Here is a 14,354-nt window from a genome sequence, read left to right as displayed (position 1 = left end):
ATCATGGTAGTCCAGTGTAAATGAATGATAAACTTCCGATCGATGTAACTAATTCCAATTTCTGGCAAAAGAGTACAACCGTCTTCATCATCACGTGTCGCAACCGGGGTCATAGTCCGGTCCCAGCGCTCGGACACCCTGTGGATATCACTTTGGCGGGAATCTGCTGGTGGCGTGTGGCGTGATAGATCGACATTCTTCACTTTTTTCGAGCAACAGCCTGCTGTTCGAAATGGCTGGTGCAAGTAAAGAATTGATAATTTATTTTTCAAAACGCAAAGGTAAGAATTTAATTATAAAACTGAAGTCTTATTTTGTCAGCATCTTTTCTCAAACTCCCGTTTTTTCGCAAGGTCTTTTATTGCTAATGGAATCACTCCTCGTGAATTTACCGGGCGCTTGAGAAACTGTCGTTCAATCTCTAATATATAGATTTAGGCACTGCCTAAAAGCGGATCCAGCAGAAACACCTTTTGTGTTGACTGATCAAAGGTATTATTGGGGGATCTAGGATCCTGCTCTCTACTGAGATTTATTTATTGTACCAACCAAATGGATCCAGGCCTTATTCAATAATTTAAATTATGCAGTACATCAAAGTTATCAAATACAATTCCTGGTGTGGATATGGCTGTCAAAGTTGTCAAGAGTCTAATGGTAAATTCTTATGTCCCATCATAGAAGTTCCATTATGAATATCTTTTTTTAAATCAAAACAATACTCCCACAAGCTTTGCCCTTGTGCAGAAAATGTCATGGATGTAACAGCATTCCAAAGATTCAAAATAATATATTTAGACTGTTTAGATGCCATACTGTGATTTTTATGTATTGATTTAGTGGCGATTCTCTCCTTCATTGGACCGAATATTCAGAAAAATGTCTGGAAATTAAAATCCAAAAATATATCTCCTTTCATGCATTACATATTGGTGCACCCCACTTTACCATATAGTGGCCTTGTTGTTGGTGGCCTACTCCCAAATGAATGCAATGAAGAAAAAACAGATTGAAAATGCTAACTTCTAATTTCAAACCAAACATTTTCATTGATCTATGTTTGGGGTAGAGAGGAATCAAAGAATATCAATTGACTAAAAAATAATCGACGGGAGAGGAGATATAAAGTGAATTGACTCTACTTGAAAGGTTTGGTGAAAAAAATATAACAGTAATGAAAATAATTTGATTGAGCATTTCTTGACATTTCCCCTTTCCCATTATCTTAACCCTTATCCAAGCTATGTGAACAGAATTCTATTATTGAAAAAGAACAAGGTTGTTGCTAGTGTTATAAAGTTTAAGTATCTTGCCCTAAAAAACCCTTCCCCTTAATAAAAGTTTCATTAATGTACATTTGTAAAGCTACATTCTGACAAGCTTTGTTCTTGCGAAGAACAATGGATGAAACAGGATTTCAAAGATGGAATATAGTGTCAGACACAATTTTAGATAAGATGCAATGCTGAAGATTTAATGTACCATTTTATGTGGTGATTTTTCATCCCCATGGGAATTAATATCTACAAATATACATCCAGTAATGCATTCTATTTTGGTGTTTTGAGAAACCCTGGATCTAACTATTCCAATGAAATAAATCTAAACATCTAAAATAAATGTAATGGGCAAGAGACTTGAAAAGGAAATCCTAAAAAGAAAATATAAGTGAAAGTTAATAAATGAAAATTTCTAATTTAAAAATCAAATCTGTTCATTAATTTATTTTTGGTGTAGAGGGGAAATAGCAAAGAGCATCAATTGCATAAAAATAGTCAACAGGGAGAAGAAAAAGGAAGAAATATGACTCTTCCTTAAATGTCTGAAAAGAAAATATAATAACAATAATGTGATAATTATATTCAGTACTTTTCTAAAATATCCCCTTTCCCATTATCTTTAGGTTGATAGAAAACTGTTTTCTTTACAGATTTATTATTTAAAAAGCAAAAGTTTGTTTTTAGTTTTATATTATATAAGTATCTTGTTCTAAAAAAACCTATGAGTGTGTACTGCTGAATCACATAGTAATGAACTAGTCATTTGTGCCCCCTCCCTTATGGTCCTGCAGAAGTCAGGGGTTAATGTGGGGTTTTAGACCACTTTTTAACCAGAATATGTCAAGAGGGGTGGTGGTATTGACTGTTTTTGACTCTTAACTTGGAAACAGGCTTTTATTAAAGTTAAATCCCTCACCCTTCCCTGGGACCATGGGTGTGGGGGTATCAAATGACTAGTGAATAAGAACATCCTACTGTTCTCTTCAAGACATGATTTTTAATTCTCATGTCTTCCAGTCTTTAGCATTCATCTTGGCCCTCAGGTAGTTCCTGGTTCATAAAAGAGTGAAAACAATTATTTATTATCTCTTTCAAAACAATCTTTTTATCAAGCCATTTATAATCTAACTAATTTTCCACAACTATTTGAAAAAAAAATAACCACATGAGATGCAAGATGCAGACAATAACAACAATACATATTGAAAATATGGTTTTTTTTATCCTAGGTAAGGAAAATTTCTCTTGTAAGTTGAAAAAGCTGCGGTATCTTCTAAGGATATGTATCTTCTTAGGACTAAGAGCACAGGATATAAAGACAAGAACGGTCTTCTTTAGCCGTATTTGACAAATTCAACACGATATTGGTTAGCCTTTATGAAATATCTCAACACAATCAATCTGCCCTGAAGAAGTCTTATTAAAGACGAATTCCAGTTTTTGTTGTATTGTATTTTATTCAACACAATAAAACGAAGAATGTCAAAACAAAACCTGTTATGCTCAAATAATTTGATTACTAAGTTAAGTACTCGCATTCTCAAAGCATACAAAAAGGACAACAAAAAGCCTAATAACTGTCATATCCTCAATAGACAATACAAATCGTCGTCCAAAACTCACCTTGCATTGTTTTTTTTTTGTCGCTTTCTTGTGGTTCTGTTCGCTTTTTAATGTTAACTGTTACTCGCTTAAATTTACTAGCTAAAACCAAATAAATCTTGGCGTGAATGAATGTAAGTAGATCTCCTCTAGTTGACTTTATCCTTAAGTCACAAAATTTGAGGCAAAATAAATAATCATCGCATAATCGACAAGAACTTTTTCCCTTGCTCCGTGCTTGTATTTAGCCGCCATTACGGGGCTGGCTGGCTGGCTGGCGAGTGACACCACAGGGTACCCGCGCGATGACCACAAAAACCAAGTCGCATACCTATACCATATTTCTATGCCTATGGGGCTACGCGCGCGGCCTGCGGCCGCGCTTGGCTCCGCTATAAACTTTCCCATAAATTCTCCCGAAAGGGCCCGTCCTGGGGAGTTTGTAAGTTACAGCCGTTCTGAGGAATTTCTTTCTGTAGATCACAATCGTCCCTATCCGAAGAATTGACAGAAGACGAAGTAGAACCTTCGAAACGGGCGCGAGGTAAATAAGTTATATCCATGGATATATATTAAACAATTGTCCCAGGCAAGATTTTGTCAAAGGCAAAATAATCCACCCCGGCCCCCTGTTTGGATTTTCCGGACAAGCCAACAATTTGTACATCAATTTCATTGTTTATATATATTAATTACATTTTGTTTGCTCGAAAGGGGGAGAAAATGATGCAGGATGTTCTGACGAGAGGTCTGTTGAAGCTAATAAGCCGTGTCCAGGTATTTTTTTTTTAGTAATAATTAAAATCAGAATCAGTATAAGCATAAAAAAGTATAACAAAAATCCGCCTACCGCAATGAAGCCAAATCTCGGACATCGCTATTTTCTCATTTTTAAATCTTTCCTTGATAAAGGCGATGACTATTTGGGAACCGATGTCGATGTAAGCCACCCACCTGTTAAAGCAGCAGCAGAGGGTCATCCTGCCCCTACTACAGGTGAAGACTGTCTCATATGGATACAATCGTTTAGTATTCACCAAAAACAGTTGATAATGCATTTTGCGCGATTTGATTGGCTGAGAACTGTTTCCAAAACAGTGAATATCAAATGCTATTCACTGTTTTGAGCCGGCGAGCGCTATTTATATCTTGTCGCGGAGATAAAGTTTTTTTGCTGAAATTTGTAAATAACATGATTTTCTATCCTACTCGGTAGATATCCTATGCTATTCACCGGAAAAGCGCGAGTTGCGAGATTTTCGCGGGATGCGGGATAAGGAGCCACGCCCTCTTCCAGACTCTGAATGCTGTGACTGCAACGTGTTAAAATCCTGCGTACGCCCCTGGTGGTTTCTAGGTCCGAGATTTCAGAAGTCGTCGAGTCAGCTACCGACACGCTTGCTTGAGATGTAAGCGTTCCCATCAAAGATTTCGGACTATGGTCTTCACATCTTTCACTGCCGTCGTCTTCGCCTTCTTTTTTCTTTGGACATGACTGGATGGTGTTCGTTATTCGTCGCCGTCATTTCAAATGAAGAAGTTTTCGTGACCGCTTCGCTTGAAGGTATCATCGTGGTTTCTAGGTCCGAGCTTTCAGGAGTCGTCGAGTCAGCTACCGACACGCTTGCTTGAGATGTAAGCGTTCCCATCAAAGATTTCGGACTCTGGTCTTCACATCTTTCACTGCCGTCGTCTTCGCCTTCTTGTTTCTTTGGACATGACGGCTGTTTCTCGACCCAGCCGTCCATGCTGAACTCGTTTTTCTCGCTAAAGTGCTCCAGCCCTGGAAAGTCTTCGTTCTCGGTACAGACGCAGTACTGCGAGATGGAGTCGCCGTTGTTTCTCTCCCCGATAAATGGGCAGTAGAATGTCTTACACGGGCCGCTGCAAAGCATTCGAAATGCATTCATCTTGACGTCCTCGCAGCGGACAATACGCCCTTCTTTCGATTCAGAAGCGGAGGCCAGATAGAAAGAAATACTTGACAAAATAAGAATTAAAAGAGAGAACTTGTTCAAGCTCGAGTTTTCCATTTCCAGTGTTAGAAAGCCAAATGCAAAGTTCTGTGTTTCTGTTAGTGATCGTGATGTCCTCAGTGAACGAGATTCTGTGTGTTTGTGAATCTTTATCAACGAAAGCTGATTTATATAAGCGACCAAGAAATATCACAAACTTTATTAAAGAAATGCTATGAAAAGCACACAGAACAATGATTAAACAGGTTTTATAGGCATGATTTGAATCAAAGAGTCAGAATTTTATTAACTTTCTCTTATTGTGAATCAGCACGAAACTGATATACAGTATGTGTTTTAATATGTTTTCTAGGTTTTTCTTGACAGATGTGTAATGTTATAACAAGTTCGTTTCCCCTAAGACTTTTGGAATCAAACTAAGTTCCCAAGTTATTGATCAATTGTAAAGTCGATTAATAATTAAGATTAAATTACATCAATCGAGGCTGGGTTCCCCTCATACTTTTATAATTGAAAAAGTTTCCAGATTAATTAATAAATTGTAAGTTAATCAATGATTTAGATTGAATTATTTTTTTAACAAAGAATCTATGTGTGTGGCAACCCAGAATTTAAACAGGTGAATCTGAGTGCAATACAGACTCTTAAGATTAAATTCCGTATTTTTGATGATTCATATTAAAAGTATAGATACCAATAGTGATAACATAGCCCCGCAAATATGGGCTAAGATTGGCATTTCATGTCATCCTCAAAAAACCTCTCTAGGCTAAGAGCTGTCTGGTTTTGGGTTTTTGTAAAGTGTAGACGTTTGTACAAACTGCAGAACTAATGTCGAGCAAAAATTGAAAATGAAATCAAAAACAATAGTAATAATAATAAAATATAGATTTAGGCATTTTTAAAGGCGGAGCTCCAAACGACCAAATCTTTGCTTATTTTCGCTTAATAATTTAACACATTTTAAATATTATTATTATATTTCTGTTTTTGACGACGTCAATGATTTCGAAGATCACGAGACCAACTTGTTAAACCCCCTTTCCCCCACCCTTGACATCTACATGACTCATAACAAGTTTAGTTGTCATACATATTTTTGCTTTAAGTGACGTCTTGATTACGTCAAAAATCACACGACCATATTTCTGCACACCCCTTGACACATACATGACACATACCAAATTTGTTTGTCGTATGAAGTGACGTCATGGATGACGTCACGCATCACGTGACCACATCTTGGCACCGCCCTTAACACATACATGACACATACCAAGTTTGGTTGTTTTCTTTCACGAGATATAAATGTTTTATATTTTGATGACGTCAGCATATTTTTGCTTCTAATGACGTCATCGATGACGTCACAAATCACATGACCACAGTTTTGCACCGGCTCCCGGGACCTATCCCCCCATTTGCATTACGGAATCTTAGAATACTAGCTCAACCTTTCTATTGTAAATTTATTACTTAAGATTCTACTTTTTCTTTTACTCTAAATACTTAATCATTTAAATAAAAATTTATTCAAGAAAAGCCTTCATTAAGAATTCGGGTGTGTCGTGACTATGAGTCATCCTGAGGCATGAAGTCATCAGATGCCAGAAATATCTTGGCAACCAATAAGAAACCGATACTGGCACTCAGGATTGCTTGTGGCCATACACACGCGGATACAAAAGAGAGCTTGAAATCTTGTAAAATATAAACATTCCTGGAACCATTTCAAGCACTGCTACTCTTCACACTCGTGTAAGATACAAGATCAAGCTACAACATCAAATTAAATCTCCTAGTGGACCTCACAGGTCTAAAGTCATCAAACCCCCTACAAGACTTGTAAAGCAACATACTCTTTGCTAACAATTATTTTAATAGAAAAAAAATAGCCGCATAGATGGTGAGGCAGCAACTAAATCCCTTTCCAATCCCAATCCCAATCTCTTTCCCCAAAAACATATCTTTCTTCTCAGCCATCGTTTTTCCTTTCCACTCACTCAATGCTAGCCTGCGTAGCAAGCGTTTCTGTTGAGCTTCAGCAGGAATAGAGAGCGAGCGAAAAGCCTGCGTACACTGCGCGGTTTTGTTCTTTATTTACGTTGAAAAAGATGGCGCCGCGCATTGCATTCTGGTAAAATCGACCAAAACAGCATAGAGGTTGTAACCTTTTTCGCAACACCGACAAAACTCAGTGTTTACATTTTGGTCGATTTTACCAGAGAGACAAAAACGAGTACCTAGCGAGCAAGAAATCCTTCACATTTTTACACTCCTTTCCTCCTAAAATGCTTTAAAAAAAATTAGCGATATTTGATAGAGTAACTCAGGTTACTCACTCTATGGGAACGGTCATCTTGTAGTTATCTTGTAGAATTGCCTAAGCTGTTATAATTTACTTGCAGTAGTTTTATATTTTATTTTCTATTTTATATTATCGACACATGACTCGCTCGTCACGGCATTTTGGCTGGGTGTCACTGGACGAGAGAAGTCCAGAGGCTCTGGTACCTAAAGCATGAACACATCAAAGATGCTGAGAGTACATAAAAATGTCCGTATACTTTTATTTCTTTTCGATGTCATGACACACCAAGAACAGTATAATTAATATATTTAGATTATTAAAAAGGGTATTTTCCAGGGTATACTTTAAAGGGATTTACACGATAATCATTTACTTGTTTAGTGCCTGTTATCATAATCTTCATACATTACTCGTACATTGCCTGGTAAATAGTCACTTTCGAGGTATTCCCATGGGTTTCTGTCCGCCAGCGGCATGAGGTAATTCTGAGAGGTGTAATATCGGTACTTATTCACCTTATGTTTCTTCTCCCACATGTCCCAGATCTTGTCAATGAAGGCGTGATGCAAGGGGAACTCGGGGGTGTCTGAAGCGGTCACGTGAAAATGCATCAATCGGCCGACACAGTCGTGGAATCTGTTATGGAAAGTGTCTCGAATTATTCGCTCGAATGTTAGAAAATCCTTGATTTCGAGAGCCTTCTTCAAGTCAGCCTCATCCGGGAGATGACATGTCTTGTTAAACTGCCGCTTCAAGCATCCACCCCCCTTGACAACAGGCATGTGCCAGTTACCCACCCTGAAAATTCCATCTTGGACACACCAATCAGTGGGGACTCCAATTCCTCCGAGGCCCAGAGGCCCAAACATCGGACGGAAGTGTGCGCCAGAGGTGTCCGGCCTGGGCGGTCCACTGCCAGTATGGTATGGTCACTCGGCAGTCAATCATCTTAAGAAAGGACTCGATCTTGGAAAGGTACCAGCGGTGCCAGGGGAAAAAGATCTGTGGCATGTGATGAAGGTAGTTAGACGGGAGTCTGGAATGTTCTATTAAAAGCTTCTCGAAGTCGTCCTTGTAGAGGGGGTCCGTGGTGGCTTTGTAGAAAGCTCGCGTATATCGCGCGCGTTCCTCGTATGGCATGCGTGTAAACTCGCCCCTCACGAGTTGCCTGCGGTGAAGACGACCGTTTTTGCATTCGCACCGCTGACCGCATTGGTCACGTGATGGCTTGGTGCAGGAAGGCATGGCTCCTGTCAAGCTTGCAGTGGTACTTAATTCTTCTTCATTAGAACTGACCTTATAGTTCGCGAACCCTCTGACTACGGCCTGCAACCTAAGCAAACGAAAAGTGGAATGCGGGCAAGGGTCATTTTCTCATGTAATTTTAACGTATTTGTTTATTGTGACAATGTCTTCTACTCACCTCGACCTCGTTTTCTGTTAATTTGATTGATTGGCAGGTTTCAGATGTTAATTTGATTGATTGGCAGGTGTCAGATGTTAATTTGATTGATTGGCAGGTGTCGGAGCGAGTTCGTGACAGTACCGCCTCTATCGTGGCCACCACTATGGGTATTGTCCTTGGCGCAGTTCTTATCGGGGGAGTTGTGTTAATGATTATCTCGCGTCGCGAGCGAACACGAGGCGAGTCCCCACGACATAACACTCCCGAAGATACAATCCCGAAGATACGATCGTAAGATACAAGATCAAGCTACAACATCAAATTAAATCTCCTTGTGGACCTCACAGGTCTAAAGTCATCAAACCCCCTACAAGACTTGTAAAGCAACATACTCTTTGCTAACAATTATTTTAATAGAAAAAAAATAGCCGCATAGATGGTGAGGCAGCAACTAAATCCCTTTCCAATCCCAATCCCAATCTCTTTCCCCAAAAACATATCTTTCTTCTCAGCCATCGTTTTTCCTTTCCACTCACTCAATGCTAGCCTGCGTAGCAAGCGTTTCTGTTGAGCTTCAGCAGGAATAGAGAGCGAGCGAAAAGCCTGCGTACACTGCGCGGTTTTGTTCTTTATTTACGTTGAAAAAGATGGCGCCGCGCATTGCATTCTGGTAAAATCGACCAAAATAGCATAGAGGTTGTAACCTTTTTCGCAACACCGACAAAACTCAGTGTTTACATTTTGGTCGATTTTACCAGAGAGACAAAAACGAGTACCTAGCGAGCAAGAAATCCTTCACATTTTTACACTCCTTTCCTCCTAAAATGCTTTAAAAAAAATTAGCGATATTTGATAGAGTAACTCAGGTTACTCACTCTATGGGAACGGTCATCTTGTAGTTATCTTGTAGAATTGCCTAAGCTGTTATAATTTACTTGCAGTAGTTTTATATTTTATTTTCTATTTTATATTATCGACACATGACTCGCTCGTCACGGCACTTTGACTGGGTGTCACTGGACGAGAGAAGTCCAGAGGCTCTGGTACCTAAAGCATGAACACATCAAAGATGCTGAGAGTACATAAAAATGTCCGTATACTTTTATTTCTTTTCGATGTCATGACACACCAAGAACAGTATAATTAATATATTTAGATTATTAAAAAGGGTATTTTCCAGGGCATACTTTAAAGGGATTTACACGATAATCATTTACTTGTTTAGTGCCTGTTATCATAATCTTCATACATTACTCGTACATTGCCTGGTAAATAGTCACTTTCGAGGTATTCCCATGGGTATCTGTCCGCCAGCGGCATGAGGTAATTCTGCGAGGTGTAATATCGGTACTTATTCACCTTATGTTTCTTCTCCCACATGTCCCAGATCTTGTCAATGAAGGCGTGATGCAAGGGGAACTCGGGGGTGTCTGAAGCGGTCACGTGAAAATGCATCAATCGGCCGACACAGTCGTGGAATCTGTTATGGAAAGTGTCTCGAATTATTCGCTCGGATGTTAGAAAATCCTTGATTTCGAGAGCCTTCTTCAAGTCAGCCTCATCCGGGAGATGACATGTCTTGTTAAACTGCCGCTTCAAGCATCCACCCCCCTTGACAACCGGCATGTGCCAGTTACCCACCCTGAAAATTCCATCTTGGACACACCAATCAGGGGGGACTCCAATTCCTCCGAGCCCCTGCGGCCCAGAGGCCCAAACATCGGACGGAAGTGTGCGCCAGAGGTGTCCGGCCTGGGCGGTCCACTGCCAGTATGGTATGGTCACTCGGCAGTCAATCATCTTAAGAAAGGACTCGATCTTGGAAAGGTACCAGCGGTGCCAGGGGAAAAAGATCTGTGGCATGTGATGAAGGTAGTTAGACGGGAGTCTGGAATGTTCTATTAAAAGCTTCTCGAAGTCGTCCTTGTAGAGGGGGTCCGTGGTGGCTTTGTAGAAAGCTCGCGTATATCGCGCGCGTTCCTCGTATGGCATGCGTGTAAACTCGCCCCTCACGAGTTGGCTGCGGTGAAGACGACCATTTTTGCATTCGCACCGCTGACCGCATTGGTCGCGTGATGGCTTGGTGCAGGAAGGCATGGCTCCTGTCAAGCTTGCAGTGGTACTTAATTCTTCTTCATTAGAGCTGACCTTATAGTTCGCGAATCCCGCGAACCCTCTGACTACGGCCTGCAACCTAAGCAAACGAAAAGTGGAATGCGGGCAAGGGTCATTTTCTCATGTAATTTTAACGTATTTGTTTATTGTGACAATGTCTTCTACTCACCTCGACCTCGTTTTCTGTTAATTTGATTGATTGGCAGGTTTCAGATGTTAATTTGATTGATTGGCAGGTGTCAGATGTTAATGTGATTGATTGGCAGGTGTCGGAGCGAGTTCGTGACAGTACCGCCTCTATCGTGGCCACCACTATGGGTATTGTCCTTGGCGCAATTCTTATCGGGGGAGTTGTGTTAATGATTATCTCGCGTCGCGAGCGAACACGAGGCGAGTCCCCACGACATAACACTCCCGAAGATAACACACTCACGTTCACGAAGAAGTAGCTTCGCTACAAATGCGACTTCGGACGATGAGGTGAGCTCAAGGTTAACTCTATCCAGGCTTTTTTGGCAGTGTATGGCTGGGGGGAGGAGAGGGGTCAAATATACCCGCCCCCCTTTCCGTATCTCTGGGGCCATTTGTGTTATTGATACGCAGCATACAGACAATAATCTCCAGCAAACAACGAATCCCTACTCTATCTTGGGCATGTAGGAATACATACCCAATGAAGTCAATGACGTCACAATGGCGCTATAATTTTCAAATTGGCTTTACAAAGACATACCCCCCCCCCTACCACCACACACACCTCAAGACAATTTCATTAGAATTTCACGAAGTGATCAACATCCAGGATTGTTAAATGCACTTGCATATGTTAAACGAGCAGCTTGCGATGGGCGTAGGGGGCGCATCCTCCCTGTCCGCTAGAAAGCTGTGTTTCTATATTTAATCTCTGTTTTCAAGGTTCCAATGAATATTCCTGTTCGTCTGTCTATCTATCTGTATGTCTGTCAGTCTGTGATATAGGGACTCACCGGAAAGTTTATCTTTTTTAACTCTATACCAGCGCACCTCTTCGGCAGGGCTACTAAATTCAGTGGCATGTGCTTTTTTTCCACACCTAGGTTGAGCTGACGGAGGGAGAATTCGAGGATGAATTAGTGGAAGACCAGTATCTACCGTCCGACTCAGAGCTTAAGTCTGGACTTGAACTCATGTTCCTCAAACAGCAGAGACATTATTGGACACGAAAAAATCAATCTCAGTAACAAGATGATGGGATAGATTATCAACCATCGGCGGTACTAGAGGGTTCCAAAGGGGGGGCATCACAATATTTATACCCCCTCCCCCAATCCTTCCCCCCCATGAGAAATCCTGGATCCATCTTAAGAACCTTGTTAATGTGAACAGCTCAGGTTTGTTATTGACCGCCCCATCAAGTCAACCATTATATCCTTCATATATTGTGCATAACAGATAGTATATAGGTGACCGGGGTTCGCAAAAACTTTGAGGTGAAATTCCCATAGATAATAAACCACCATCGATTCTGATTTTTCCAGGATAGGATTTTCAGAAATATCAGACTGGCTGAATCTAGCAGAATAAACTATGTCTTACATTGTTTTAACAATGTATTCTTAAAAGAATGCGTACTAAATTTGGATATAGGGACATTTATAAAAACAAATATGTCGATACACAGTACAGCCTGGTAGAGGGGTATGGATCATAATTTACGGACCGGGCAAAATGCCTTTTCACGTTTCACGGACTGAAAAAAATGGCCTTTTGAATCGTTAAATCACGTTTTACGGACGTAGAAATGGACAATTTCACGTTTCTCGTAGGGTGAAAAATGGTCAAATCTCGTTTTACGAAAATACCCTTTACCACCCTGACAGTAGCCTCTTCCATTAAACCAATTAAAAGATCTGTTGTTAGACACCTCAGTAAACTTGACAGATGAATATTGTTGGACCTTATGTTCCCCTAATCGTAGCAATAGTTGAAGTAAACCAGACTGATGCGCTTAACAGGCGTAAAATTTATAGTGTACACAGACAACACGGAAAGCATTCAATTCCGACAGCAGATTCGCTTGCTCTTTCTCGACAAATATAGAATACTTTGAACTCACAAGGAAGACAATTTACTGGGATATTTAAATAAATTGAAAACTGTCGGGCATTTTTTCCATCCAAGACCTGTCCCAACTGTCGGGAATATAGCCACTTCGCGGGGGGTACTCCCTATATCCATCGGACGGGGATCATCGTCGTATCTTTTAGGGTGTAAATTTGGAGCATTGACTTAAGGGGTGAAAATGAGAATGCCCAGAATTGATTACCTCGGTATCTTTTAGGGTGCTATTATAGCAATCGCTCATCTAACTTGTAGCTCATGAAAAAGCGTTAATAAGTGTCAATCGGTGTTTTTAGATCACTAACCTGCTAACCAGCGAAAAAATCACACAACCCACGGAACGATAATTGATAGCGAGCTTAACAATGATCTGTTTGTTTAGCCTGCTTTTTCGACCACGAGAAATCTAACACGTTCCAGTCACACATAATTATCAGTTTTGTTATGATGTTATGGAGTGCTGAATCCCGAAATCCCGACGATGACCCCCGTCCGTTTGATATCGGAGTAGCCCCCCCCCCCACCCAACTTCGGGTGACCACTGCGTATATGGAATTCGTTGTTTTTAATCAATTACAAGAATATACTAGCTATTCATCTAAATAATCTGAGCATTATGAGGGCCCCCGAATGGTCCCCCGAAATTTCGATGTGCTTGCAGTTTTCGGCTAATGCTCGCATGCCCGCACATTTTTTTCGCCTAAAAATGCTCGGTCTCGCATAAAAACCGGGGTGCTCGCAAGTGCTCGCAAAAGACCATTCGGGGATCCTATTATGATTTAAAGTTCTAAGGGAGTGTTCAATATTTATGGCCGAGGGGGTCGGTTCCCACATAGGGGGAGCTAAAAAAAGTTTTGGTCACGTCTATGTTGGTGGGGGGGGGGGGGGGGTCATAAAAGTTTCAATGTGGTTGAAAGGGAGGGGGGCTCTAAAAAGTTTCGTCCCTTAAACGTAGGAAACTTTTTTATTTATTATTATTGAAATCAAAATAAAAAAAGCTGTTTCCTGGCGTTGCCAATAACATATTTAGGCTACATTTACTGCTGTAGAGCCGTAAACGCTTTCCCATAATATGACAAATTCAACAATGTTCATTTAAGCTTGACCTATAGGATAAAAAAAACTGAGATATATGCATTTTTCAAATATACTAGGAATCTAGTACGGCAGGTTATTAAATAATATCTATGTTTAAAAAGTCTGACTCGGATACCTTTGCTTCGGACACCCCCGTGAGTACCAGATCTGGGGGATCTATCAGACCAAGAGACCATGATGGATATCATGGTCTCTTGATCAGACCAAGGGTGCAGGATGATTTTATCTTTTATTAGGACAGTCCCATGCAGTAAAATATAAAATTGCCCTGCGTGATATGGACATGTGACATGGCATGCAAAGATAGATATAGGTATAGATACATATCCTCACTGTTTCAAAACGTCACAATGCCACATTTGTGTTTTTGGGTGATCTAGCTTATGATTTTTAGTTTTGTCTACAAATAGCACGTCTATTGAGAACCAAAAGTAGACTTTCGGCCGTTGTGAAGGAAGGGGGGCTGC

At 40.5% G+C, this 14,354-nt stretch overlaps 2 protein-coding genes and 1 long non-coding RNA gene across 3 annotated transcripts; 1 reads left to right on the top strand and 2 right to left on the bottom strand.

Annotated features, from left to right (window-relative positions):
* Positions 1–7,444: 7,444 nt before the first annotated feature.
* Positions 7,445–8,414, bottom strand: LOC125573785 (tyrosinase-like). The gene is made up of 2 exons (XM_048734558.1): positions 8,023–8,414; positions 7,445–7,991 (listed from the first exon to the last, which is right to left on the bottom strand). The coding sequence occupies exons 1-2, from the start codon at positions 8,412–8,414 to the stop codon at positions 7,547–7,549; spliced, it is 837 nt and encodes a 278-aa protein (XP_048590515.1). The 3' UTR covers positions 7,445–7,546.
* A 1,342-nt stretch (positions 8,415–9,756) lies between these two features.
* On the bottom strand, positions 9,757–10,671 carry LOC116615368 (tyrosinase-like). Its single transcript, XM_048734557.1, has one exon. The coding sequence runs from the start codon at positions 10,669–10,671 to the stop codon at positions 9,796–9,798; it is 876 nt and encodes a 291-aa protein (XP_048590514.1). The 3' UTR covers positions 9,757–9,795.
* Positions 10,672–11,121: 450 nt separating this feature from the next.
* LOC116615356 lies at positions 11,122–12,270 on the top strand. Its single transcript, XR_007314157.1, has 2 exons — positions 11,122–11,169; positions 11,766–12,270. It is a non-coding gene; the product is annotated as an uncharacterized LOC116615356 (long non-coding RNA).
* Positions 12,271–14,354: the final 2,084 nt, after the last annotated feature.

The sequence above is a fragment of the Nematostella vectensis genome, chromosome 11 (assembly GCF_932526225.1).
Source record: "Nematostella vectensis chromosome 11, jaNemVect1.1, whole genome shotgun sequence".
NCBI lineage: Eukaryota > Metazoa > Cnidaria > Anthozoa > Actiniaria > Edwardsiidae > Nematostella > Nematostella vectensis.
The sequence above is the reverse complement of the archived record's forward strand: the minus strand, read 5'-3'. Positions and strand labels throughout refer to the sequence as shown.

What these genes read in the sequence shown, in the direction of transcription:
- LOC125573785 (XM_048734558.1), bottom strand. Translation starts at nt 8,414, where the DNA reads ATGCCTTCCTGCACCAAGCCATCACGTGACCAATGCGGTCAGCGGTGC. An exon ending in TCCGATGTTTGGGCCTCTGG is followed by an intron (nt 7,992 to 8,022) that starts GCCTCGGAGGAA and finishes CCCCACTGATTG; the next exon opens with GTGTGTCCAAGATGGAATTT.
- LOC116615368 (XM_048734557.1), bottom strand. Translation starts at nt 10,671, where the DNA reads ATGCCTTCCTGCACCAAGCCATCACGCGACCAATGCGGTCAGCGGTGC.